The sequence below is a fragment of the Glycine soja genome, chromosome 15 (assembly GCF_004193775.1).
Source record: "Glycine soja cultivar W05 chromosome 15, ASM419377v2, whole genome shotgun sequence".
NCBI lineage: Eukaryota > Viridiplantae > Streptophyta > Magnoliopsida > Fabales > Fabaceae > Glycine > Glycine soja.
In genome coordinates, this window is record NC_041016.1 from 5143420 (window position 1) to 5170337 (window position 26918).

General features: G+C 33.6%; 3 protein-coding genes across 5 annotated transcripts; 1 reads left to right on the forward strand and 2 right to left on the reverse strand.

Annotated features, from left to right (window-relative positions):
* Positions 1–4269: 4269 nt before the first annotated feature.
* LOC114386411 (heterogeneous nuclear ribonucleoprotein U-like protein 1) lies at positions 4270–7647 on the reverse strand. 2 transcript variants are annotated; one of them, XM_028346417.1, is made up of 9 exons: positions 7470–7647; positions 6400–7163; positions 6127–6315; positions 5938–6046; positions 5757–5815; positions 5481–5643; positions 5277–5353; positions 4677–5175; positions 4270–4529 (listed from the first exon to the last, which is right to left on the reverse strand). In XM_028346417.1, exons 1-9 carry the CDS (start codon positions 7609–7611, stop codon positions 4495–4497), a joined length of 2037 nt encoding a protein of 678 aa, XP_028202218.1. In that variant the 5' UTR covers positions 7612–7647; the 3' UTR covers positions 4270–4494. The 2 variants fall into 2 exon arrangements, with proteins under 2 accessions (XP_028202218.1, XP_028202217.1); XM_028346416.1 differs by having other exon boundaries at positions 4270–4604.
* A 6071-nt stretch (positions 7648–13718) lies between these two features.
* On the reverse strand, positions 13719–18985 carry LOC114388005 (calmodulin-binding protein 60 C-like). The gene is made up of 9 exons (XM_028348329.1): positions 18844–18985; positions 18515–18740; positions 17820–17895; positions 17187–17245; positions 16545–17038; positions 16316–16476; positions 15998–16201; positions 15394–15637; positions 13719–14922 (listed from the first exon to the last, which is right to left on the reverse strand). Exons 2-9 carry the CDS (start codon positions 18625–18627, stop codon positions 14366–14368), a joined length of 1908 nt encoding a protein of 635 aa, XP_028204130.1. The 5' UTR covers positions 18628–18740; positions 18844–18985; the 3' UTR covers positions 13719–14365.
* A 2534-nt stretch (positions 18986–21519) lies between these two features.
* On the forward strand, positions 21520–26540 carry LOC114388253 (sphingosine kinase 1-like). 2 transcript variants are annotated; one of them, XM_028348657.1, is made up of 10 exons: positions 21520–22073; positions 22168–22290; positions 22389–22489; positions 23167–23239; positions 23495–23581; positions 23671–23748; positions 23933–24003; positions 25093–25392; positions 25892–26014; positions 26142–26540. In XM_028348657.1, the coding sequence occupies exons 1-10, from the start codon at positions 21755–21757 to the stop codon at positions 26331–26333; spliced, it is 1467 nt and encodes a 488-aa protein (XP_028204458.1). In that variant the 5' UTR covers positions 21520–21754; the 3' UTR covers positions 26334–26540. The 2 variants fall into 2 exon arrangements, with proteins under 2 accessions (XP_028204458.1, XP_028204459.1); XM_028348658.1 differs by lacking the exons at positions 21520–22073; positions 22168–22290 and having other exon boundaries at positions 23164–23239; positions 26142–26488.
* The last annotated feature ends 378 nt before the right edge of the window (positions 26541–26918 follow it).

The window sequence follows — 26918 nt, forward strand, 5'->3', positions numbered from 1 at the left end:
TATTGATTGAAATAGATTTTGGGTACCAATCCGGTTATTAAGGTTGATGGAATTCATCTCTATATGGAGACTTGGATTGAGGTCAGTGGCATTTGTCTTCTTAGAATTTGTAGCTTGTGACACCTTTCCTCCATAACAATGGTTCAAGTGTTTACCGGTTGAACTACTTATGCGATCACTGGATTTTGTCAAGCTAAAAAACTGTTAATAATAATATACTAAAATAAAAATACTTTTAATCTTAGGGATGCCTTGCTATCCAGGATTATTATTTCAATAAATTTGTTTTAATATGATCGATTGTTTAAAGTTAGGAAGTCTTCATAGATAAATAATCCTAATTCGTAATTTTTTAAATCTCATGATAATTTCAAACACTAAAATATTTGCAATGAAGTTAAATTTGGAAAAATGGCATGATATAGAAAAATTTATTATAAGGTTTGATTTTGATTGAATAAATTAATTATGATAAAAATTTAAGTTTATAAAGATTAAACAACGTATATCATTAAATTAATAAATCACCAGATTATATAATTTCAAAGAGATAAAGGGAGATGAGAACTTAATCTATATTAGTCTTTCAAAAAATTTAGTCATTAAATCAGTTTCTCGAAATTCTAAATTGTTATCTTTTTAGTCTTTTAAATACTATTATATAGTATTTAACCTTTTTTTAAGTTTATTTTTTTCTTTGAAAGAAAAGGCCAAAACAATCTAATCAGGGAAATTTATATACTTGGAAGAAATAATAAACTTGGACATAAATAATAACTTAAATAAGCTTTGAAGAAATTAGGACATAAATAATTTAAATAACTTCTAGTATATGGTGTTGATACAAAACATTTGTAGAAGAATTTATAAGAGAAGAAAATAAGAAAAAAAAATAAAACAAACTTTATTCATAAGTTAAAATTAACTTAAGCATAAATTCATTTGTAGAACCCTCTCATATTAAGTTTTTAAAAATGATTTCTAACTTATACATAAAATAATTTCACCTTGTAAGAGAAATTTATTTCATTTTTACTTTTTGTTTCCTTTTTCTATACTTGTTTATGGATCAACCAGAGAAAACAAGGCCTAAAGTTTAACCTTGTTATATACATGCACCGGAGAAATTTAAAAAATAAAGAGACATGTAAATTTTTTGTTTTTATATATATAGAGAGAGATGTAAACAATTTTAGCATATAAAATGAGAATCTTCAAATGCTATGTGATATTCTTATATTAATTTATACAACAATTTAAATATAATTTTCTGTGTCTATCCTTCACTATATTGCATCTCATACTTCATTATCTTTATCTCTTTTAAATGTAAATTTTATTGTATAAATTAAAACCATTGTAGCTGTAGCTTCATACGATTCCTAAATGGGACCTTAAATCGGAAATTGGCGACCTTAGCACCCAATCTGATAGAAAACACTCAAATCCGTGGTTGCGTTTCTTGATAGAAGATTTATTTGAGGCAATCTGATAGGACACTTTCTTCATAATTAGGCCTCAACAAAAAATTGTTGTTGCACTAGAACTGAAGTTGAGCTTTCTGAAGATAATGAAATATTTTGGGGTAGAGAAAATAGTAGTTTTTGTGGTTACAATTAGATTGTGATCTTTGTCAAAATGATGACTTGCTTTTCTATCATTCACTTTTCGCAATCTTACTTGTGAAGTCGCTTTGGCCTCGGCTTCAATCTTTTATTTACGAATTATGAATTATGAATGGAGGGTGGAATGTTTAATTTCGAAAACGTACTTAATTGTTGAACTTATGTGTTTTCATTGGACGATCTAATAAAAATAAAATCCATGGTTAGCGGTACCAATATCTCAGAGTACCTTGTGTAATGTCATTAAGAATAGTTAAATTATAAGTGATCTTTATATATATAAAAAAAAAGAACAATATGAAAATTTAAAACTTTGCCAGTATTTCGGAGCCTTATTGTACTATCACTATGCCTATGCTTAAAGGGTTATGTATTCAACTATTCATCGAAAATGAATTGATGACGGTTGACTTTCGCTGTTTCAACCAAACCAGTTAGTCCTTCGCAATTCCATGATGGTGTTTATACTTTACATTTCATGCAATAAGAAAAGGCAAAGCTAACACATCACGCATTAAGTATACAAGTCCAACAAGACATTAAATAAGGGACCCATTTGCCAAAAACTTCTAAACACTAAATTCATTGTGTGTTTGATATGTCACATTTAATGCAAATCACAAATATATGTATGTTGTATTAACAGCTCAGTAACATCCATGCAAAGATGATAGGGCAAACAAAGCAAACATTAGTAGTTGTTCATCAAATATCATAAATAGTTACTGAAAGCCAGCATACTCAGTTTCCACCTACAACTCCCGAGGTGCAAAATCATTACCATGCTAAGAGCTCCATTATTCCCCCCACACTAATAGCATGTGTCTCTTCAATAGTTACTTGTTCCGCAACATTCCCTGCATTAAAAGCCCCACTATTATACCCTGCATTTGGGTCAGTTACAACCCACCAGTTTATTACTTCCTATTTGCTTAGGTTCATTTCCACCCAACCCAACACCTAAATTTCTCACATTGCTCAGTTTCCCCCCAGCATGACTTGTCAGCTTCCATAATTAAGCATCTTCACTATTCTATTCATCCTTCTTTCTGGCAACTCAATATCCACAAATAATACATGCAATAAGTATCAAAGTTGGTGGTAATATGAACATTAAAAGTGTAGTTTCCTTGCCTTCCCTTTTTGACTTTTGAAGTGGTCCACTTATGGATTGCCATGTGCAGACATGGACTTTACACCCTTCTGTCATTAAGCACATCAGTACATACATATTGTTCTTTTAATGTATTGAAACATATTTCAAGCCATTTCCCATATGTACAATTTGACTGCAAATAAAGATTGTAATTTTTGTCATTTGACTAAACTATCTTTTACTTAGAATTGAAATTAAAGCAAGACTTCTGCTCCTTTTCACTTGGTTCATAAGGATGAATATGATTGGGGGCTTGTAACTATTTCTTCTAGTCATGGTCATCGATACTTTCTCACTGGTGATGATTTTTTAAGGCACACACTCCTGGATTTTTTTTTATGAGATCGAATGCTAAAACTAGAAATCTACTTTACAACTTTGTTACCTTTGTAAAGATTCAATTTGATTGCATGATTAAGTACATTAGGATTGATAATGGTGCTGAGATCCTCTTGCCACAAATTAATTTATGCTACTCGTGGAATTTTTACCATAAAGGCTTAAACTTCTCGTGTTAAAACACATGAACAAAACTCCATGGTAGAACGAAAGCATTCACATACTTAATGTGAATAGGTCTCTACTCTATCAAGCTCACATTTCCAAATCATTCTGGTCACATGCTATTAGTCATGCAGTCATCTTGTTAGCAGGTTACCTTCATTGGTGACTCTCATTTCTTGGCGTTATCTGTTGTTGCTTACTCTTCTAAATCTGAATACAGAATACTAACTGCCACTATTTGTGAGATTCAGTGGACCACTTACTTCTAGATCTTGAAATGGCCATCATCTTTCCCGATTTACAATATTGTGATGTGATAGACAATTCGTGTATCATTACTTCTAATCATAGTTTTCATGAACACACTAAACTTATTGAAATTGACTATCACATTGTTCAAAGAAGTAAAGTGGCTAGATTATTTCATTTGATTCCATCTCCATTCATGATTAGCTTCTGTTTTTCATCATTTTCTCTCCAAGCGGTTTAGTTGAGGCCCTGGAAAAACTCCCTTTCTTTATTAAGTTCCTTTTCGACAATAATCCGACACCTTAACAGAACTTGCTTCTATAGAACTGTTCAGAGCATTGAGCCTCTTTTTTTTTTTTCCTTTTCCAATTACTGTTGTAGTCTAGTATTGAAAAGAATAAGTAACGTATTAAAATGTTAAATGGTTTGTATGTAGTCTTTAATTGGTTCACAAAAAAAGATACATGCAAGCAATTCCTTGCGGAACTCTTAACAGATATAATTTTGCTGAAAAACAATGACTTGTAGATTCACCTCCCCTAAAGTGAGAAGACAAAATTATATCCATACATGATTTGAATTAAAGTATTTTATGAATTTAACCAACTTCAAGTCAAGGGTGGATGTACTCTTATCCTCTTACTACACATTTTCTTACTTTATACAAATTCCTTCATAAGAAAAAACTAAAATTCATCAAACTTCTTCCATGGTTGCATTTGGTAATTATGTGTATGAATGAACAGAAAACTACTTTTTCGTTTATATTTTTGCCTATAAAGCAAACCTCACTTTATTACTTTCCATTCAAGTACATAAATAAATCAAATAATAAATATCCGAAACATGAACAGATATACATATATACAAATTTTTGCAGTCAGTGGAAGTGAAGCCTTGTTCCCCTTCACAACATTAATTTATAGACAATGAGGTGGACCAGCAGAATCTACACGGCAGTTAGAAGTATCTTGGACGCTGGGAGGCATATGTTCCTGAATACGGCATGTTATTAGGTGAACTTCCATAAGAAGGTCTTGGAGTCAGTGTCCCATATGGGGAAAGTGAATCTGAGATAAGATACTAACAGATAAGGATTGTATTAATTAAAAAATGTCAAAAAGATGGAAGAGTGCAACTACCAAATAACGTCGGGAAGCGAGTATGCAGTTCAGGCCGGAAACCTCTGTAGGAATGGCTGGAATCCTCTTTAGGATAAGGTTCATTACGAGTTGCCCTTGCCCTTGCTATTGGAGAGGATTCATTCATGCCACTCCTGTAGGCATCAGGATAAGGTTCAGTATGAGTGCTATAATCGAAAGACATTGACCTTGCAATTGCTATTGGAGAGGGTTCATTCATGCGACTCCTGTAGGCATCAGGAAAAGCATCACGGAAAATCATATTGTTCTCTACAATGTTTGGCCTATATGGGCCACGCACAACAGAGCTGTTGTAATTCCGCATATCACCAGTCGGAATAGCACCGTAAGTTTGATTATAACCGGCAATATCTCTAGCAAAACAATTTGATTCATTATTGTAATAAGGTTCACAAGGAGAGGCTGCTCTGGCAACATGCGGAATTTGACATCCTGGATATACTCCAGAAAATGAATTCATACCCCCATTTGCATTAACCTATGAACAGTTATTCCACCCAGGTATCAGTGTCGTTGCCACAAAAACAGAATAAATGAGTTGGATAAGGTTTCAATTAGAAATATCTAAAATGGGCAAACCTGACTAACTTGACCAGGCATCCCATAGTTGGGTGGAGCGATGGGAGAATAAGAGCCAGGCTGGTGAAGACCACTGCCTGAACCAAAGTGCATAGTTGTTGTTTTTACCAAAAGAGCATTGTTGTTAAGATCATTAAAAAGTAGTACTATTAAATAACACAAACATACTGCAAGGTAAACAAATAACCGTGTGTAGATAAAAACCTGTGAGACTTCTTTTATTTGGTAAATTCGAACCAGCAAAAGACTCAAAAGAACCTCCAGGGGGTAATGTTGATGAGTTATTACTAGATATATATGCAAGATTCTGCTTCATCTGATCCAAATATTTCTGAGACTCGCCTCGGTTCAGTTCTACAAACATTACCTTAAAATACAAATTAAAGATTTAGGCAGAATATGAATTGGACTTGTAGTACTGTTATGATTCACAATCACAGTATCAAAACTACCAAAGTTGTAAACTAGGTTGCTAAATACCTGATCAAAAAATTCATCTGAACGAGGCATATCCTTGCTTTTAGGCAGAACATAATTAGCTGCCACAACCATAAACAAAATAAATAGGCCATTAGAAGACTGTAAGTTAAGAAAAATAATGAACTTAAAACCATCAGATAACATGTAAAGGAAATGAAAAAAAAAAAAAAACTAACAGTACCTATCATTTTATTCACAGCATCAGGTGGCACTTCTTTCCCCATTTCTGTAAATCTTTTATCAGACCGTATCTTGAGCTCATCTGGCTTTGGGAATACAACAACAGCAATCTGGAACAGACAAAAAATTATATTACCAAACAAAATAGAATATTTGTCTTCCAAGCTCCAACAATCAGATAAATAGCTACCTTCTGATAATCAGCAAATGGCTCAAGTTTACGCTTACGTGCACTTTTATAGACATTTGTCTGGTCAATTATATAATTGCGAGGTATATTAGCTGCCCTGGATAGCAGTATATTGAAAATTCGAGTTGCCCTATCCATCAAAAGATCAAATCTTTCACCATAGTTGTTTCTCCGCAATAGTCCAGGTACCTGCACAACATTGACTTTCAACAAAAACTACAAACAGAAAGCAATAATCACAAGTCACAACATTGAGCCAAGCAAAGCACAAACCTTCATCTGATCAAGAATTGAATTTGTCCCAAGCAACACATAACGCTTCTCTGGATGATCTTTTACCCATTTTTCTGCCCATGTAGTCTTGCCTGAAGCTGGTAACCCCACCATCATTATCACTTCACAATCCCTTGGTTCAGAAAAAGAAGGTCCCATAACTATGTTTCCATCCTCCATAGCCGAGGCCCAAGGTTTGAACCCATCTTCAGGAACAAGTCCATCTTTGACACTGAACTGCATCTGGACCACAACATTTTTCAACAGCACATGCGGAAAAAGGGCCGATGTCCATTGTAAATTCCCGGGAGGAGAATCCACCACTCCAAGGCGAGCCGCATCAAATTGAGTTGCAGCACCCAACCATTTCCCATTCTTGGAGAAACCAATAGAAGCCAGTGGTCTGCTTTCAAGGTCGAGGTCAACGCAACAAACTATTGTATCACCAACACCAAACTTGTCACCAAAATCTAAGAATCTTCCACAGTTCGAAAACTTGCCCGTGCCACCATATCCAAAGCTCTGCCTGGACTCCCCTAGGTTTCCAACCGCATTGTCCCCTCTGGAAATCCCGAGGCGACAAATATGCTGCTGCTCAGGGGCCGTGTCCTGCATGTTAACCGTCTGTGCAGAAACAACTTTGCAGGCAAAACAATATCTACCTCTGGTTATTCCCACGTTAGCTCGGGCACCGGACCAGCAATAAGCAAACCCTTCCTCATGAAGGCCATATCCAACATGTCCATTGCCATCAATATGGAAATCTAGCAATAAATCATAAAACTATTAACTTGCCAAAGGTAACAGATAAATGAGTTAGACAAAGAAAACAATAAAATATTTGACTATTTTGCATATAACTAAGTATTGATAGCTCGAGAAAATATTATGACGTTATAAATTCACAAAACCCTAAACCACTTCCCCCTAAGAGACCAATAACTAGCGATCCTTTCAAATTCTATCAATTTTAAGTATTCAGCGTCTAATTTTTTACAGTGCCTCGGATAAGATGTTAGGTTTTCAATGAAAACAAGTAACAAGAATGATAGTGAAGTGAGAATGAATACCCAAGTCACAGTCCGCAGGATTGAGAAAAACACGAAGAGAAGAAGGGGATGCATCAGATTCAGATTCAGATTCCTTCGATTTCTTGGAGAACGAGTGAGGATCGTCGTCTTCCTCCGCGAAATGCCTTTTGTTCGAAGCCATTGTTATTTGTTAAGGACAGGCGCCAAAACATTAAAATCCAGAGCCACATGCATTTTATACTCACTGGGCACTAAGATACTACGATCCTTCATATTTGGGCTTAGCCCGCTAATCCAATTAGAGAAAGGGTATTGCTTTTAACACTTTTTCTTTCCTATTAACACCTCAATTTTTAATTTTAAATGATGTTTGGTTTCTTATTTCTAGGAATTAAAATTTGAAAGAACAAAAATTTTTCATCCGATGAAACGTTTCAAATTTTTAGAATTTAAATCCCAAAAAAGTAAAAAATAAATTACGTATTTTAATAGTTTAATTTATGGAAGTCGTTTCTGCTTGAGATTATTATTGTTGAGTTCATTGTTAATAATAGTTGCTGTAGAAACAAATATATAATTAAATTATTGGATATATAAAATAGGAGAATAAATACTACCTATTTTTTATGTTTCTTTTATGATACAACTTCAATTCATCGGTGAAAAAAAATTAAATGAATTCCTCCTTCTTTAATTTCTCTATTATGATGAAATATCACTGAATTATAAATATTTTGTGAATCTTGTGTAATTTAGTACAAATTCAATTCACCTAAAAGAAACATAAAAAAATAGGTAGCTTTGTACCATTATCCATTCCCCATGCACTGTGAAAAACTTAATGAGAAAGATTATAATCATGTCTTCACTCAGGAATCCTAACAAGCAAAGCTTTTATGTTTTTCATTCCCCAAAATTATTCACAATTTAAAACTTCCACATCTGTGCACCATGATAATGATATGGCAATTCACTTCCCTCACTCGTTGGTAATAGTAACTAACAGGCAATGTTAGAGAAAAAAGTAAAATTAATTTCTTCATCAATTTCTCTATTAAGAGGAAATTTCACAGAATTACAAACATTTAGTGAATTGAATCTTCTACAACAATATATGCAGAGAGAAAGTCAGAAAAACTATTAAAGAAAAATTGAAACTTTATTATTTTATTAAGATAGGACAAAATATATCATTATCAACTGTATGCCCCCATATTTATCAAAGTAGAAGGTTCAAAAATTGTCCTCCAAACAAAATCTTTAAAATATATATATTTTCTATTTGCCTATCTATGTGTACATGAAAATTAAAGATTTCATACCAAACTCAATCTTCAACGATGGATTTGAAGAAATAACTAATAAATTGTAAAAATTTAACGTGTGAAACAAAATAGGTCACTAACTCTTTCTAAGTAGATCTCAAATCCTCTCTAACCAAAGGAAGTAATGTCCATCCAACGTAATCTATAACCAATAATCATTATCCTTAGTTGTCCTTCATAGCTCACTATTCTTCATCCATGAAAGCAAACAAGACCTGCGAGATGTTGGCATCCAACTTCTTCCCATTCAACCTTGACTTTGACTTTTCTTTCGTTAATGGCACATTTGGAGCTTCATTTTTCTTAAATCCATTTGTATCCTCAAAATCAAATGGATTAAGAAAAACAAAAGTTTTCTCCTTTGGTGTACTGACATCAAAATGCAATTTCTTAGCCATCAAAATATGCAATAAACAATATAGTTACTGATTAGAATAATCAAATTACAAACACATCAATAATGCAATTAACCTCGAGTTACTCCACTTCTCTAATAGTTCTTGACACATTAAAAAGCTGCTTCAAATCTTCATGGTCCACACCACACGACACTCGAACCTGCAATTAAGAAAATAGAAAACACGCTTAAAAACGAAAACTTATAAACACTCAAAATGCAAGCTTGAAATTCACTCAAATAAAACAGAAAATTTTATAATTACCAAAATATCTCGAGGAAGGGTTTCAAGTAGAGACCTCTCAGAGTTGAGGAAATTCTGCCGTTGCACATTCTCTTCACTTGGGGAGAAACTTCCACATCATTGAAAACTACAATCCTTTTTCTTCTCGGTGTTAGAGTATAAATGTAACCGTCAAGTCCAATGACATGTTTTCAAGTGTAAATTTACCAAGAAAAAACACACCTTTTTATACCTATGAGATATATATCTAAATATTTTAGAACATAAGATTTTGTATTGTGATTTATACAGCAGGAACATTCAAATTTATTAGTAGGATCATAATTTTATCAAGATCTATCACATCGAAAGGTAGGATGAAAATCATCGCAGTTACCAAAGAGAATTCTACTCAAGTTTAGTCTTGGAGTAGAATATGATTGAAAAGATGTATTGTTCTTTTAGTGATCATATATTTTTTTATGTATATCCAAAGGCTCCCTCATTTTCAAGTAGTCCTGTGGAAGCTTGTATCAATTCACCCCTTCCCTAAAGATTTTTTTATTTTATAGTATTTGAACCAGAAAACTAGCTTAATGCTTCACTAAACCATTACACTTGAGTTTACAGTTACAAATAGAACAACAATTCCACAGAATTAGCACTTTACCATTACAATATCTTTAATCGCAACAGCAGAAAAAGGTGGCAAGGAGCAAGTACATTTTACTCCTGTATAAACTAAATTACAAGGTATGTAGACATAAAACAGAACAAGCTCTACATTCTACACCATAGACCTTAATTCCAAGCATGAAACAACCTGAATTCTTGTGCTGATAACTGTGTATGGTGATTCCTTTTCCTAAGAAACTTTGAAAATCTAATTGAATAACTTGAAGGTAATTGATCCCGATGCTATCCTTCTAACCATATTGTACTAAAATATCATAAGTTTTTTTTTATGAAATTTTTACTATGTATTATCTAATTCTTATATTTTTTTTTTATATTCTACAAACATATATCCTTAATTAGTCATCATCCATCCAAACTCTACACTAACCAATCTTTTGAATGGGATGGATGTACAAGACTACGATCAGCCGTATGTTCAAATAAAACCATTTTCACTTCCGGCGATGCTTTCCAAAAGTAAAAAAGATGACTATATTTGGGTCCATCTGCTCTCCATAACTTAATAGGACCACTCTTTGGTGAGACAAGAATTAGAGCCTCCAAATGGGTTGCTTTATTCTGAAGGATCTTTACCAGTTGAAGTTCAGACTGTAGAAACTTGAACCCTTAAGCTTAATAAATTTGAGCCGATCAAAGTAGTGATCAAAATTTTCCAGCTTAGGCTTCTGATGCAATTCCCAATACGGTCCACATTCAAAACTGCAATCATCCATCTACAATATAGTTTAAAGTCAGCTTTAAGACAAAAATAAATCAAAGTCATTACAAGGATTAGATAAAATATAAAATCAAAAGACTTGCATAATTTACACATGATTATAAATATATAAAATAAATGTAATATTTTTATTAAAGTAAATCTAATAATAAAATATAATTCTTATTATTAAGATTTTATATACATCAGTGGTTAAGGATAATTTATTATCCGTAATCATCAATGTATACACTTTTTTGTTAGTGAATTTATATTAATTAAGAAGTAAGTAAAAGCACAATCTTATGAATGGAAATCGAACAGTGAAAAACTTCTATCATTACCAGGGAAACTAATCAACAACCCTGATCATCTTTAAGACTGAGCAGGAACGAAATACAACAAAGAGAAAAGGATAATCTATTATTCCTAACTGGATGAAATATTAATTAGAATGTAATTAAAGATCGTATCAATAGGCAACTAGTAGTTATTATTTGGGGACTAATTAATTAGTAGTTGTATACTCACATCGATGAATAATTTCTCTAGAATCAGACAATGTTTCGTTAACATGATAATAATAATATCATACGGATTACAAAAAAGTCCTCCATCCATTATTAAGTGAAGCTCCCGAAGATTTAAGAAATTGTAGCACATGCAATTCTCCAAAAATTGCATGGCGAAACTTAGCCGATAAAGCCTGAATTCCAATTATTAAAAAGAAAGTCGCCATCGTCAATCTATCATAAAAAAGAATAAAATTTGTGTGGATATGGTTTTAGTGTCATTCTTTAACCAGAATTAAAGTTAATTTACATAGTTAATTCATTTAATTCTCTAATAATACATTTATAGTTTTATTACACATGTTACCGAAGTGAAACTTTAATTTTGATTAGAGAATAATACTAACATCTAAGAAACTGTATTTGTATTTAATTTTGTCCTACAAACATGATTTAAAATTGAATAAAACGACAAAGAATAAACTAGCTAGAAACAAAAATATCTATGCTCGGGAAAGTCCAGTGCAGTGAAGCCTTTCATCCGTGAGCGGGACAGTGATCAACCCAGAACCTGATGAAAATATTTAGGGACATTGGACTTTGTTTTATAGCTGAACAACACACATGAAATTAATGATGTTACCTTAAACGTTGTTTTTGTAGCAGGTTGAATATATGGAACAACACACTTTGGAATAAATATGCATGCAGTTGCGCTCACTCGCACCGGTTACAGAAAATCAGTGACGTGGCCTTCATATTCTGCTAGTCAAACGCATGAAACGACATGTGCTTCAAATCGAGGCTATGTCGTTTCACTATCTGCATGCTTTTGCATTGGCACGTCTTTTGCTCCAACCAAGATTGAATGGCAAGGAGTCACACTATTAGTGCCCCTGAGCTGTTTACTCACTCTGCTCATTTGAATTCTTTTACAATTTTCAAAATCTTTGTTTCAGCCATTAATGTTTAAATTACCAAGTTCTCATTTGTTAATGTCAAATGTATGCAGCCTAATTAATTTAATTACATATATCTTAATTGTATTTGACAGATGAAAAGTAATTTTATTAAAACTTTTAAGAAAATAATAAATTTATATATAAAAAAAACTGCATACGTTTTTCTTTTGACTTGGCTTTTCGATCTTAAACATATTTGTTCTGATTCATTGTATGTGAAACAATTTGTTTTGAAGTTTTGAGGAGTAACGTACTACCATGTGACAAAGGTAACTCCACATATGGCCAGGAATTTGACCTTTTTTTTTTATTATTATTACATGGAACTTGACCTTCTGTTACAGCATTTATTCACATACATGTATTGGAAAAAGAGACTTGTTATCAAATTCAAATTTAAACTCAGTTTCAGTTCTAACTTTATATATATGTCAGTGGTCATTTTTGTTGGGAAAAAAACCCTACACAATCTAAGCATTGTGGCTTTCGACTTGTTAATTAATTTGACATTGCATGTAAAAATTTATCTTGTGATACGTAATAACTTCGGTGAGAACGCGAACTATACTACTAATATAAAATTTGTTTTGGTTACATTCACTTTATATATATATATATATATATATATATATATATATATATATATATATATATATATATATATATATATATTTGGTATATTTTATTAATAGAATGAAATAAAGCCCATGAAAAAAATCGTGATAATTAATTATGCAACAACTTTTTTTTATACATTATGCCAGAAAATGGTAATCAAACTGTTAAGAAATCGAGACTTTGTAGCAATCTTTCAATTTTAATGAAAACAGTTTTTCTTCTTTTTTTTAAAAATGTCAATCGGTAATGAGGTATGTGTCACAATAACCAATTGAGTTTTGTTTGAAAATAAAACTACTTTAAAAAGCTTATAAAAATCAAATAAAAATAATTATAATGAAATTATTTTGTCCTCTTTTGTATATCTACAATTAAATATTAACAATTTCTCAAAAAAATATTAACGATGCAATAAAAGGACATCTAAGTAAGAAATTTGAATTACCAAATAAGTAAAGATAAAAAAAATATTTTTTATGAATTATTAATATTTAATTAAGAGTTGAGTTTGAAATCAAGAAAAAAAAGATAAATAATTAAATTCGTAGCTAGATAACTATGAGTGATAATTGACACATAAAAAATTAAGGTGATAAAATAATTAATGAATTTTTTTTAAGAAAAAATTTAATGCATATTAGAATTATATATTTTAATCAACGATCTTTGGTTGAATTGTCATCACTTCAATATACTATTAGTTTTGTTTTTTAGTTTATCCCAAATAACTGATCAAAAAAGTTTATCCCAAATATCTTTCGTATAAAAAAAAAACTACAGCACTTTGTTATAAATACAGTACTTTTTTTTTTTTTTTACGTACGAACTGTAAAATGTGTAATTCACAGTTAAAAATGAGCGAGGAAATCTTTTCTCACTTTTTAGATCAGTATCACAGGACTAGTAGCCCGTGAGATGGCATGCATGTCTGCTCAAACATTCACAAAGCTAAATAAGCAAATAGCAGTTCCAAATCCAGCAATTCGGCATTGATTATAACTACTGTACCACAAGGCAACTACACAAAACAAACCAATTAGAATCAACCCATCTAGCTTTCAACACGAAATTCAGTACACCCTGCCAAGTGTGAAGAAACTCCCCCAGTTTTCCAAGTTTCCGGATCGATACCCTGGCAATATCAAGCCACAGCAAACTTAGGTTTAAACTTTAAACCAGGTGGAACACTGTCAGGTCTTCACAACATGCAGGCAAGAATATAGAGTGGAAAAAAATGACAAGTAAAACAGATACAAGAGTTGTTGCAGGGTGATATTCTGTACAGACAGAGGTCGCTGCACAACTGTTTATAAAGGCACGGTAGGAGCTTTAAGTTAAGGCTGCACCAAATAATTCAATCCAGATTTCATGTCTTCTCATGCGATAAAACTTCAGCGTGACAGCTATTCTGAGTACCAGAAAGTTGTATTTGATGCTGTAACCATAAAAGTTATAGCTCAGAACTCAGATCATAACAGGTAAGATGGCTCTGATTTCATATTCTATTGGTCATCTAACTCAACAAGTTGTGCCCGTCTCTCAGCAGCCCTCTTCCGAATAAAAATGCCCCATCTCAAAGCTGCTTTAAGCTTGAGCCAGCCCACAACAGCTTTTCCTGAGGAACGGTTTTGTTCATCATCTAAGTTGGAGCTCATGGAGGCTGCAGGCATGTAAGCAGATGAATAAGGGTATGCATCTTCTTGAGTATTAAAGGGAGCATGAGATTGCCCTCCTCCCATATTAAATATACGGAGCAGATGCTGCATATCTTCATTTTCTAGCATCTCGTGACTTCTAGTTCGAATCTCATCCTCTGGGAAGTAGTCCTCCAATCCTCTATAATTAGGATTTGAAATGCTGACATTCTGAAATCCAGGAGTGGCTGGTTGTCGTGGACCAAGAGTTAGCCCATTTTCATTTCTTGGAAACTGAGAATGGTGTGAAGCACTCATTAGCTGGTTTTGTAGGGGAAATGCAGTGTTATCAAACTGAATAGAAGAATGAAGATTATCATTCTGTGGTTGCATTGAGCATCTGGTAGTCGTAACATTATGATAACCTGCACACATTATTCATATGTAGTCAGCAACCAAAATACTCAGTCTGAAACCATTCTTTTGAGGACAAGCATCTATGGTGAGAAAAGTAGTTTACACATTTATAATATGTGGTAAAAATCAACACAATAAATTTAATATGTAATGCTATCCTTCTCTTTTGCTAGCATTAACCCCTAGCTAGTGTTGAGTAGATTTTAATAGAATTAATTTTGAATCTCGTTGAATGTGATTGAGATGTGTGCCCACATCTCATCCACAGATTTTACAATAGAATATTTGTCACATTGGAAGGTATCAATTTTTGTAGTTTGCTAAATGGACAGGAGAAAAAAGGAAAAGGAATAAGAGAGAAGAAAAACAACAGGAAAAAACATAGAGGAGGGAATTTATAAAGAAATTAGGCAAACAAAAACTGCAAAAGCCTTTGTTACTGTTGCTAATATAATAATCTTATAGTTGGAACTATATACCTCCAACTGTTACTGCTGGATTCATTGAAGGCTGCCCTGTAGTTAATGGAACTGGTAGGCTTGGGATGGAGGTCTGCTGATCAAGTGAGTTTGAAATTGAATAATCATGGGAACCCACTGGAGCCAGAGGTTGGGAGGTGCCCAAAGTCTTATTCTGATTGTAATTTAGCAGAGACTCGCCATCATACTCAATAACATGCATCCAATTCTCATATGCCTTCTTCACCAATGTGTCCACATAAACCTACAAGAATGAGAGACTCACATTTTTCAGAAATTTACACAAGTTTAAAAAAAAATTAAAAAAAATATGGTGGATATCCTATGCCAGAGCAACATTTTAAAACTGGCAAAAAGTTTCATGCTGTACTGCAAGAACTCCAAGAATAAAAGCAAAATGACTTGCAGTCATGCATCGGATCCTATTAAGCGAATAATCTTCCTTACAGTTATTGCTTTTACTAACAACAAAGCTTTAAGAAGGGCCAACATTTTAATCAAGTGGCATGAAAAATCATACACATTAAACATACTATGGAAGAAATCCAATAGTTCAGTCCAAATTCAAACATAAATGCAAAATTTATTGTACAGGTTGACTTACCTTTTGACCGTCGGAGAGAGAATCAGCAGAGTAATATTGGTCATTGGTAATTAAACCACTCAACTCATAGATGTTATTGAAAACAACGCCAACATTCCTTGCATCATCGGGATAGTATACATAGAGTTTTCCACTAAGAACACAAGTCTTTGCATGCTCAACTAGAACATCCCACATTTTGTTTGACATGCCACTGCCAAGAATCTACATGAGGATAGTTAATCCGTGAAAATTTTGGATAGGTAAAAAATTTAAATCACCAAGTCAAATCAAACTTGAAACTCTTTCCCATGAGAAAAAGTGTCTATAGATTCTTACATTCCGCAATCTCTGTGGATCTCTGACCACAAGTTGTACGACATCTTCAACGGTATATATTCCTGCTTTATTTAGCCTTTTGTGAAAGGAACCATCCTTGCCAATCTTCTCCAGTCTCCAGACCTCATCATTCAAGGCAGGTGGGTAGTGCTTCTTGTATACTGCAATCAAGTATAAGTATCATTACAGAAGAAGGATAGAACATAAACAATGAAGTTTATGTACTTACATTCTCCACGGTGATCCTTAACAGTGAAGGCCTCTGTTTTGGCTTCACGAATACGCATTCCCTCATAACAACCCGGGGAAACTTTGAGCCCCATCCTGAACTTCCTACTCCTTATCCAGCTAGAGTTGTCTGTAAATGTAAGCTCACCCAGTGTTCCTACACCCTCCTTCAGTGTGACTTGCAGATCACCAGTCAGAAGAGGTCTTTTTCCTTCTCGCTCTTTAACTACGTGACTATCGAAATATTCCTCACTCCAATTATCATCATCCTCGTTATTGAAATCTCCTTCAAGTACAATAACATCTAGTTTGACACATGAAGCTGGGCCACATGTGACAACATGGCCTGTTGTTGTATCAATCAAAACAATGTGTATGGCGCTTCCATGCTCTCCCTCCACTTTCCCACCAGTAAAGAGCGGAAGGGATAACCTGGTCCTGAATTGTAATTGTAGACTGCTGTCATCAGGGCCTTCTATGCCCTTGGGAGAAGACCTGTATTTCAGTTTGAGTATTAGAAAAATAAAATATAGATACAAATACATTAGGATAAGATCAAATTATCAAACAAATATGGGTTAGTAATAAAAAAAAGAAGACAAATATGCGTCATGAAATTGACTTTGAGGTGACAAAATAATACCTCCCACTAAGCTTGGCAGGGACTAATTTTGCTAAAGCACACTCTACTTCTTCGCTAACCTGTTGAGCAGGAAGCAAGAATAAGATATGAGATGCATCCATGATCAAACATCATTCATGCAAAGTGGCATACATACATATAGATCCCCTTAACCTACGGAGTTGTTACATTGAATTCTATTTTTTTATTATTTTTTGACAGACCATTGAATTCTATTGGACAACACAAGACACAAATAAACCACAGGACAGAATGATGGAGACTATATCGCTAGCGCCTGAGTGAGGTAATTAAATATGTTATTCCCGGAAGCCTTTCTCACAAGGACAAATTTCTTTTTTTTTTTAAAAAAAAAAAAGACTTAAACCTTTTTTCAGCTTGTTAAGGTTTGAATATGAGATCTCTAGTCCTCTACCCAATTTTATCTTAAGCCTCACAGCAGTGACGTGACTGACATATCTAGCCAAGGCCTACCATCCTAAAGGGCAAAAGGTTTTCTCAAATGGGCCTGTAACCCATGGTTTCTGTTTCAAGGGATAATCAATTGATTGATCGGTACAAGTGATAATTTCAAATAATCAATATAGTCCTCCCAGAAGCAAATCAATACCACAATGAACTTAATTTTCTTACAACTCTACGAAGAATAGGCTCCAGTGATGAACAAAGTTTCTGCAGACTGTCCACCTTCAGGGCTTCAACAATTACACTGCAAATTGGTATGAATAAATGAAGAAAAACAACAAATGCATTGATCAGCAAATTAAGCTTTAACAGATTAACATATTAGTGTTAATACCCTAATAACAAGGTACGCAGTTCCATAGATGTGGTTGGTGTTGTTTTCCAATCAAAATTAGAGTTTCAGTTTGGTAATCCACACAATAAAGGTCTACATAAAAAATCAACATAGATTACCAAGAGGAAACTCCAATTTTGATATAAGAACAGTACCAACTACCAAGAGTACCTAAGGAACTATGTCTAAGTTTTATCCTAAAAATTACTTATATTTAGTTTTATTCAGTTAATATGGTCAGGACCCCTCCCTACTAAACCCAACAGTAGAAGTGTATAATTGTATATCCATTCTGAATAAAACTATGGGTATGTCTATATCCATTCCACATAGTTATGGTCCAAACAGGACATTATTCCAGTCATATTGCTTAATTCCCATCAAACAGAACTTTCAATTAATGAACCTACCAAGGTTCTTATTTGGACCAGGCACATAGAACAAATCTATATGGAGTATATTTCTAAGTGATAACTACATGCAGCTTATAGAACAAAACAATGAAGAAGTAGAAAGAAGTGTCGACGACCTAGCGAGAGCAGGTCGCTTTCTTTGAGGTTGATCTTCGTCAGCGGAACCTGAATCTAAGGCACGCTTCTCCCTCGCCGAGCTGCTCGACCTCTCAATGTACCTCGTCTGCATTATCCTCACCGTTTGCTTGCAGAGAAAGTGAAAGAAAAGAATCTCACACTAATTTTCCTTCGTTTTCTCAGCAACCAAACGGGCCTCTGCTAGCTGCCGGATTTCGTCAAATCCTTTAAAAAAAAAAGAGACACAAAGTAAAACTGTGACTGATTCGATGCAACGCGAGCGGATAGAAAAGCAGAAAGTTGAAATTCCTCAGCATAAAGAAAGTACAGCAGAATCTCAGAAATTTCCCCGAATTTTCTCTGCGTTTTCGACGCTTGTTATGTTAACGAACCGGACATGTACACTTTTTTCTCTTTTTGGAGATTTGTTTCTGCTGACGCCTAACGGTGTGAGTGATGGGCCTAACTCTAATCTAACGGTTTGGGAATCTGGCAGTGTTTGTTGGTGGGGTATGGATCTTGCGGGCGCAGAAGATCTCGGGATTTGGGCCGTTGGATTGAGAATCTTTGTCAATATTTTACTGGGGGTTTGCCAATTGCCACGTGGGGTGATTCAGCAGTGGCAGGGTGCCTTTATCACTGTCAGTGCCACTCCCACAACATGGTCATGTTGATTGTTGAGACTATTGCTGATATTTTTTTGCCACTTGGAAAATAATAATGCAAGTTACGTAGCATGCTGAAAGAAAAGAAAAGATAGACAAGAGTTGCAACATTTAAGAGCCACGTTCATGTTTTATTTTCTCACAGTGGACTACAGTACTTTCTTTCCTTAATTGTTGACTTTTCTGTCGGTTTTTAACTTGAAGAATAAGTTGTGTCCTTACATATTTAATAATATATTATTTCAGGAAAATAATTATTTATATTTTTAGTTTTTTATAAAACTAAGAAAAATAAATATATTGTTTTAAATAATTAAATAAACACACACTAGGTTGGACAAAAAAAAATACATAAGCACACAAATTTTAACTAACAAAGCTTGTTGACTTTTACATTTATGATAATTACTTTAAAATTGTGTGATGATTTGATAGTAAATAATAGTACAAACATGATATATAGTCATTAAAATTTTTAATAAAAATACATGAGCTAAAATAAAATAAAAAATCATATTTTAAAATAAAAGTTATGTTTAAATATTTTCACATTTAAATTTTGTTATTTTTGGCACTATTATTTTTTTGATACATTTCGTTAGCATTGTTTGATGTTACACAACAATTAAAAAAATTATCATTTAATAAGAAATAAACTCATATCACAAATGGATATAGGTTTAATTCTTACTATTAATGTGAAAATTTTATTAATAGATAACTTATAAGTATATTTACAAGTGTTTTTAAACTTTAAGGTCTTTTCTGATCTTAATGAGCTATTGGGATTCAATTCACCTAAATTTTTCTATAAAAAAATAAAATGGAATTTTTAAATGTTTTTGAGGATGTTAATGTGATTAATCATTTACCAATATCAACTTGCTTGTAGGATGTTATTAAGTTATTAAGGTTTAATACATGTATCTAAGAGAATAATATTATTTAGATGATATATTTATGGTATATTTTATCATTTGAATTTGAATACACTTTTTTATTATGTGTGGGTTAGGTATTGAGAACCAAAGGATTAAGAAAGGAGAGAAACAGTGGGGGAGAGAAAAATAAGAAATATGATGGCTAGGATGATGAAAAAATAAGAGAAGGATGACAAAAGGAAATAAATGAGATGTGAACGAAAAACTGTTAAATGAGAAAAATATATTAGTATAATACATCAGTTTTTTTTTTTTCACAAATCACTCATAGATAATGCCTCAAAAATGACTTGTGATGAGAACATTCAAAAAATGTATTTTTTTCTCTTAGATTTTTAAAAATAGAGTATTGATACTTTCCTCACACTACTAAGTAGTTTTCATCGTTGTGGGATAGAATCCTCCTATGGTATGAGGAACATTCCTATAACTGCAAGGAGAGGATCCCTTTAGGGATATTGATGGTTCTTGGTCCAAAATGACTAAAACACCATGTCTATGTTCTCAATATTTAATTGAGCTAAATTGTTAGAAAAGACACACAACTATCAATCGAAAAAACTTAATTAATTAGTGAGCAATAGGTATAACGACGTCAAATATGAGATCTCAACCTAAATCTAGGAAGACACGCATTCCTTCAACCTTGATCCTAACATGTAAAAGATAAAGCTGAGATACTATAAACTCTATATTGTTTGATGGACTTAAATGGTATTCAACCTTGAGCCTAATAGGCAGAAAAAAAAAAAAACTTTCACAAAGTATCTATTTTGATAGGGGGCATCTATTCTCTGATACATCAAATAATTTTCTATTGATCAGAAATTAAGGTCAATATAATTTATAAATTTCTTCTCTCTTAAGCTATTAATGTGTCTTCTAAGTATAAAATTGTAAAAATTTACAAAAAAATTAGAATAAAAATAATATTTCGAATGCAATTTGTCTAATAATGTAGTGGATTTGAGATCAAAATTCAGACAATCCATGCATCCACACGGATCAACATACCAACTTACTCTAATTTATAGGCAAAGTACTTTGATCAATTAAATGTAAAATTAAAACTCAAAGCATTTAAATAATTTCATACCATTACATTAATTTATTAAGGGATTTATTAACTTGCATTATTTAATTTTTAGAAGGAATAAGTTAACAAGTTACAACTACAAATGTCTTAAAATACATTTAAGATGTAGTAACTTGTTAATTTACTTTTTTATATATAAAATAAGTGGGGATAAGTTAGCAAATATTTGTTAAACTGAATTTTTAAGAAAGTTAGTTTATAACTAATTTTTTGGTGTCACTTGTTAATAAATAGCAAATCCCGTTTATTATTAATTATAAATATAAATATGGATAAATGGGGATGGAATGATAATGCGTGATGATGATGCCCTATCATACTAAACAGGTTGGCGTCAAAAAAGGCGTCTAGGCAAAAACACCACCATCATTCATGGTTACCATTTCCTAAGTTTAGTAGTTACTCGCATTGTAATCCTTGGCTTATAGCATTTCCCTCTCTCTCAAACGCCAAAACCCGGTTTTAATTATCGTCACTGTTTGGCGGTTCGCTATCGAACCGGGCGAGGGGGTGGGCCATCCCAGAGCGAAGCCGGATATGGATCCCCAGCAGCGTCCGTTAATGTCGGACCGGGTCACCGTTAACGGCTCCGTCACGCCGCTTGCTCTTCTCGCCGACGGCCGTCTATGGTGGTCTGAGGGAATCCAACGGTGTTTGTCGATCGAAAAGGACGTCCTCGGGATCGTTGCCAGTGGACCTTACATAAAAATCAAGAGCCTCGTGGAGACCCGAGACGGATGCTGCATCACCAGCGCCCCTGCAAGACTCGTTAGAAACGATGTCGTCTTTATGCCTTCCTCCGAGGAATCTCACAGGCTCTGGTGCCTTAAACTTCGTGAATTCATTGATTCTCTCGGTAAATTAAATTTCACCTTTGTCTCGTTACGTTTAAGGTTAAAAGTAATTCTGAGCTCTCTTGAAGTGAAATCCAAACATGTACTGAAATGCAGGTCGTCCTAAGAGGTTGTTGGTTTTTGTTAATCCGTTTGGTGGGAAGAAATCCGCTACGAAGATTTTCGCTGAACAAGTGAAACCTCTTCTTGAAGATGCTCATATCCAAATCACAGTTCAAGGTGCTCTAACTCTTCGACCATGTTTCCTTCTTGTTGTTGCTATTGCCCTTTTCATTTGTAATTTTATATTTTTATGAATATGATGTGATTTTCCTCAGAAACCAAGCACCAGCTCCATGCAAAGGAAGTTGCTCGTTCGCTAGATATTACTAAATACGATGGGATTGTTTGTGTTAGTGGAGATGGAATTTTGGTTGAGGTTAGCTTCATTGCCATTACACTTGTTGCACTATTTGTTATCATCATCTTGATCGTCATCGTCATGTTCGTGGTTATTAATACAAAACAATGATCATAATAGTTATCAGATCACACTCCTTTTCACCCTTCACTTTTGTAATGCAAAATATTGAGGAATAGTTAATTCTGTGTTCCGTCCAACACTTGTTATTTGCATGATGGCAGTGATGGTTTTTCCTAATCTTGTTAGAAACGCAAAAAAAAAATAAAAATGAGAGAAATAAAGAACAGGTTTGAGTCTTTGAGAGATGTTCTTAATGTATGAATGAGCAATATTCGTTTCTACTACTTCTACACCTATGAATTTGAGGTATCCTTCCAAGATATGCTAATACTGAACTGGTTTATTGGATCATGCCCATGGAGTAATTGATAAATATTCAGTCAATACCTTGATTCTGTTCTTTCCCGAGAAACTTGTTGGTCTCTTGGGATTAGGTTGTTGTGGGCAATACCAATGAAGCTCAGAAGATCTGAATGCAAGTTATGACATCTGTGGGAAATCAAATAGTAATGTGGTTCACTTTTAAGTTTTGCCATGTAACCTGTGCATTCTAAAATACTTTTGCACTGGTTCACTTTTGATGTCTCCATTAATTGTTTTTCTTAATCTGACAAATATTGCACATTTAGTAGGTTGTAAATGGTCTTCTCCAAAGAGAGGATTGGGATACGGCAATAAAGATGCCCCTTGGGGTAGTTCCTGCAGGTTTATTATCATCATCATTATTTTGTTGATTAGGGTTTATCTAATTAAACTTGTCACTTTAAAGTGCTTATTGGTCAAGGGTGGGAAAATGAAGCTATTGTCTGTAAATTTTTATCAGGAATGGAGAAGTGGGGCTAGTATTATTCACTAGGTTTTGTTTAAAGGTTTATATTTTGTTGTCTGTAGGCAATGAGTGCATGGGTAACTAGACAAATTTTGTTGTGCCAAGCTAATAAGTTCTTTCATGCTTTGAAGGTACGGGAAATGGCATGGCAAAATCTCTTCTTGATTCAGTTGGTGATCCTTGTGAAGTAGCTAATGCCGTTCTTGCCATTATACGAGGTTTCAATCTATTTATGTCATTCAAACATGTAATGTCCATTTTTTTTCTGTGCTCTTATATGTTTAAACTGTTTTTTAAATACTGACAGGCAGTAAACGACCGCTTGATGTGGCTACCATCACACAAGGGGAAACCAGATTTTTCAGTATATTGATGCTCGCATGGGGTAATTACTCTCACCATGTACTAGAAATGAAGTGGTGGCAGATGTGCTAAAACATCTAGGCTAACTGTTCGCAATTTTTTCTTTCTCTTCTTGATTTATCCAGACTTAGGTGATTCTTAGTTCTGACCATGCAATTGACTTGACATATTATATGATATCCATTGGAGGTATTATTCTATTTCAGGTCTGGTGGCAGATATTGACATTGAGTCTGAAAAGTACCGGTGGATGGGAAGTGCTCGTCTAGATTTTTATGTCAGTAGTCCATTTTATAACTTTTGCATGTTTATTAATGATGTTTTTCTTTCACTTATATGTGTGTCTCTTTTATGGATTATCGTTGCAATTATTTTCTACTCACTTGGTTTGATGGAAGGAAAGTGAATGAAAAATAAACAAACACCAAATTGCCGGTTGCAGGTCATCTGCTTTAGTTTTGGGTATATTTGAAGTTGTTTATGACTTTATGTAGAATGCCTTCCAATACTCAGTTCAGAAAATACACTTTTGATTTCTAGCACTAGAATAAGATATGGGCTAGTTTGTTACAGATTAAAAAAAAGTGATGTTGATGAAAAATATTTTAGTGATTATTTTTTAGAGATTTTAAAGAAGGTAGGAACTAATTTATGTTTGTTTACAATAATAAAAATCACTTTTTAAAAAAAGAAAAAACTGATTTTATGAGAAGCTGGAAGCTATTGAAAATAACTTCTGTTTTTAATCAGATTTTAGATTCTTTTCAGCTTTTGGTTATTTTTGAAAAGCTGAAACAAACGCATGAAAACTAAAAGGTGATTATCTTTTAAAAATAAATTATGTATTTTATGAAAATAAGTTGTGACAAACAGGCCCAAAACTAGTTGCTAGACACACTTGACAAAAGTGCCAATCTAGTCCAATATATTTATTGTATACCTCTCTAGTTTTGTTGTTTATTTTCAGTTTCCAGTAGTTTCTGTCTACTTGTATATCTTACGGTAACTATACATGTCTGTATATGTCTCTGAGAAACAGATCCAAAATATAAAGGAAAAGAGAACTACATAATGGCTTTGTTGTAAGGACTAATGACACTTGCCTTTGTTTTTAGGGGATGATGATTTCTTACTTATAGTTAAATCCTCATTTTGTTCATTTCTGAACACTTACCTCCTTGTTATTGTAATACGAGTGACCCTTTAGTGGGGAACTTAAGTAAAGGATGTAACATAACTAGGCTTTTCTGACTTTGCTTTGGATGCAGTTTTGAATTTTATTGTAAAACTTGCACTGCAATTACCTTGACAGATAAGTTATTGAATTTATTCATTGTTTTCTTTATTCACCGCTTTCCTGCTTCAGGGTCTCTGTCGACTCCTCAATTTGAGGCAATACATTGGATGTGTTTCTTTTGTGCCTGCACCTGGGTATGAAGCTTTTGGGGAGCCCACAAGTTACCCTGGCAAATCTACTACTAGCAAAGGAAGCAACAATGATCCAAGTGAAGCCGAACGTGCTAATTTGCAAAGACTTTGCTATCTAGGACCTGAAATAAATTTGGAAAATCTGAATTGGAGAGTTATAAATGGACCCTTTATTTCTGTCTGGCTTCACAATGTACCTTGGGGTGCCGAAGACACAATGGCAGCGCCTGATGCAAAGGTCAGTTTTGAGTAACTAAGAATTCAAGTATGTCGTTTGATTTCTCACACTTTTATTTGTCAATGTTATACTGGGAAATGTTTGCAATTGCTACCATGGCAGTGATGGAACCTTTACTTGGATCAATTCCGTATCAATTTGATTCCAAATGCACCCTATGGAGCCGTTACACAATAATGAGGAGTTTACATCTTAATTTGCTTGATTTTAATGACTGCTAGTCTGTTACTAACAACAATGGATTTGGTAATTGAAGATTAAAGTAAGCACAACAGAGTAATAATTTCTGAACTCTTTAATTGCTACCTGGATTTTTCACATCTAACAAAATCCAGCTGAAGACTGTTTTGTGGTCTAAATGTTAACATCCATAAGTTTCTGCCTAGTGCGGGACATTGTTATACGCAGGCTCACACATAAATGCATGTGTATGATAAGCATTATTACTTACGGGCTTGAGCCTGACATTTCCTTTGTTCTTATGATTCGGTAAATGCAGTTCTCCGATGGTTATTTGGACTTGATCATTATCAAGAATTGCCCAACGTTGCCATTATTGTCAATGATGTCAGAGTTGAATAAAGGAGGACATGTAAAATCTCCATATGTCACGTACCTAAAGGTGTGATCGTCAATATGTCTCAGCGCAATGCTTCTGTAGCAGTTACTTTGAGCTTTTAAAATGTCCATGCATTGGTTTATTTCCATAACAAAATTTGCTAAGTTTTGTATCTTGTGACAAATTACAGGTGAAGGCTTTCAACTTGCAACCTGGTCCACGCACCAAGGACCAAGAGAAAGAAGGGATCATAGATTCAGATGGTGAGGTTCTTGCAAGAGGGAAAGGAACTTACAAGTGTGAGCAGAAGACTTTGATGGCCTATGATAAATTACAGATAACAGTGGATCAAGGTTTAGCAACACTTTTTACCCCTTTATAATAATACTTATGGTTTAATTATGTTCCTCGGCCCATTCCATTCCGTGCTTGTTCACATTTGGTATAAACAGAACCTTCCATGGGTTTATCCTGTACAGTGTACAGCACCGCATAAATTGGAGTGAGTATAAATGATAAAAGTAAGCCCGTATCCCATTTTGCACTCAAATGATTGAAATCCAAGCTTAATTGCTTGAAATTTAAATTTGATCTAAGGGTCTAAATAACGTGTTACACTAATTGTGGATTTTTTATCCTTTAAAGTGAATGATACACTTTAGAGTATATTACGAGTAACCATTAGCATCAATAAATAAAAATAATAATAAACTAGAATTTTATAAATACAAACACGATATCGTCAATGCTCGTGAATTTACTTAGCCATGGGTTCATAGCACTTGTGTCTCAATTTTTTTTTTTTAATTCTATTAATCTTACATCCACATTTGTTTGATAATTTTTTTAAGCTTATTCCCTTTCAACAAGATTTTTAAGAAAAAAAGAAAAAAAAATCGTGACTAGCTCTGCTACTAAGTTTACTTGATTTTTTATTAGCAATTACTATATTCACTTTATTCTCTAG

Excerpts from the sequence above, each read along its gene's own strand:
- LOC114388005 (XM_028348329.1), bottom strand. The coding sequence starts at position 18,627 with ATGCAGACGAGGTACATTGAGAGGTCGAGCAGCTCGGCGAGGGAGAAG. Across the intron at positions 17,896-18,514 it reads AAGCGACCTGCTCTCGCTAG|TGTAATTGTTGAAGCCCTGA; the intron begins GTCGTCGACACT and ends ACCAATTTGCAG. Across the intron at positions 17,039-17,186 it reads CCTGCCAAGCTTAGTGGGAG|GTCTTCTCCCAAGGGCATAG; the intron begins GTATTATTTTGT and ends ACTGAAATACAG.
- LOC114386411 (XM_028346416.1), bottom strand. The coding sequence starts at position 7,611 with ATGGCTTCGAACAAAAGGCATTTCGCGGAGGAAGACGACGATCCTCAC. Across the intron at positions 5,816-5,937 it reads TGCTGTGAATAAAATGATAG|CTAATTATGTTCTGCCTAAA; the intron begins GTACTGTTAGTT and ends TGGTTGTGGCAG. Across the intron at positions 5,354-5,480 it reads AAATAAAAGAAGTCTCACAG|GCAGTGGTCTTCACCAGCCT; the intron begins GTTTTTATCTAC and ends ACTTTGGTTCAG.
- LOC114388253 (XM_028348657.1), top strand. The coding sequence starts at position 21,755 with ATGGATCCCCAGCAGCGTCCGTTAATGTCGGACCGGGTCACCGTTAAC. Across the intron at positions 23,582-23,670 it reads CGTTCTTGCCATTATACGAG|GCAGTAAACGACCGCTTGAT; the intron begins GTTTCAATCTAT and ends AAATACTGACAG. Across the intron at positions 26,015-26,141 it reads CATATGTCACGTACCTAAAG|GTGAAGGCTTTCAACTTGCA; the intron begins GTGTGATCGTCA and ends GACAAATTACAG.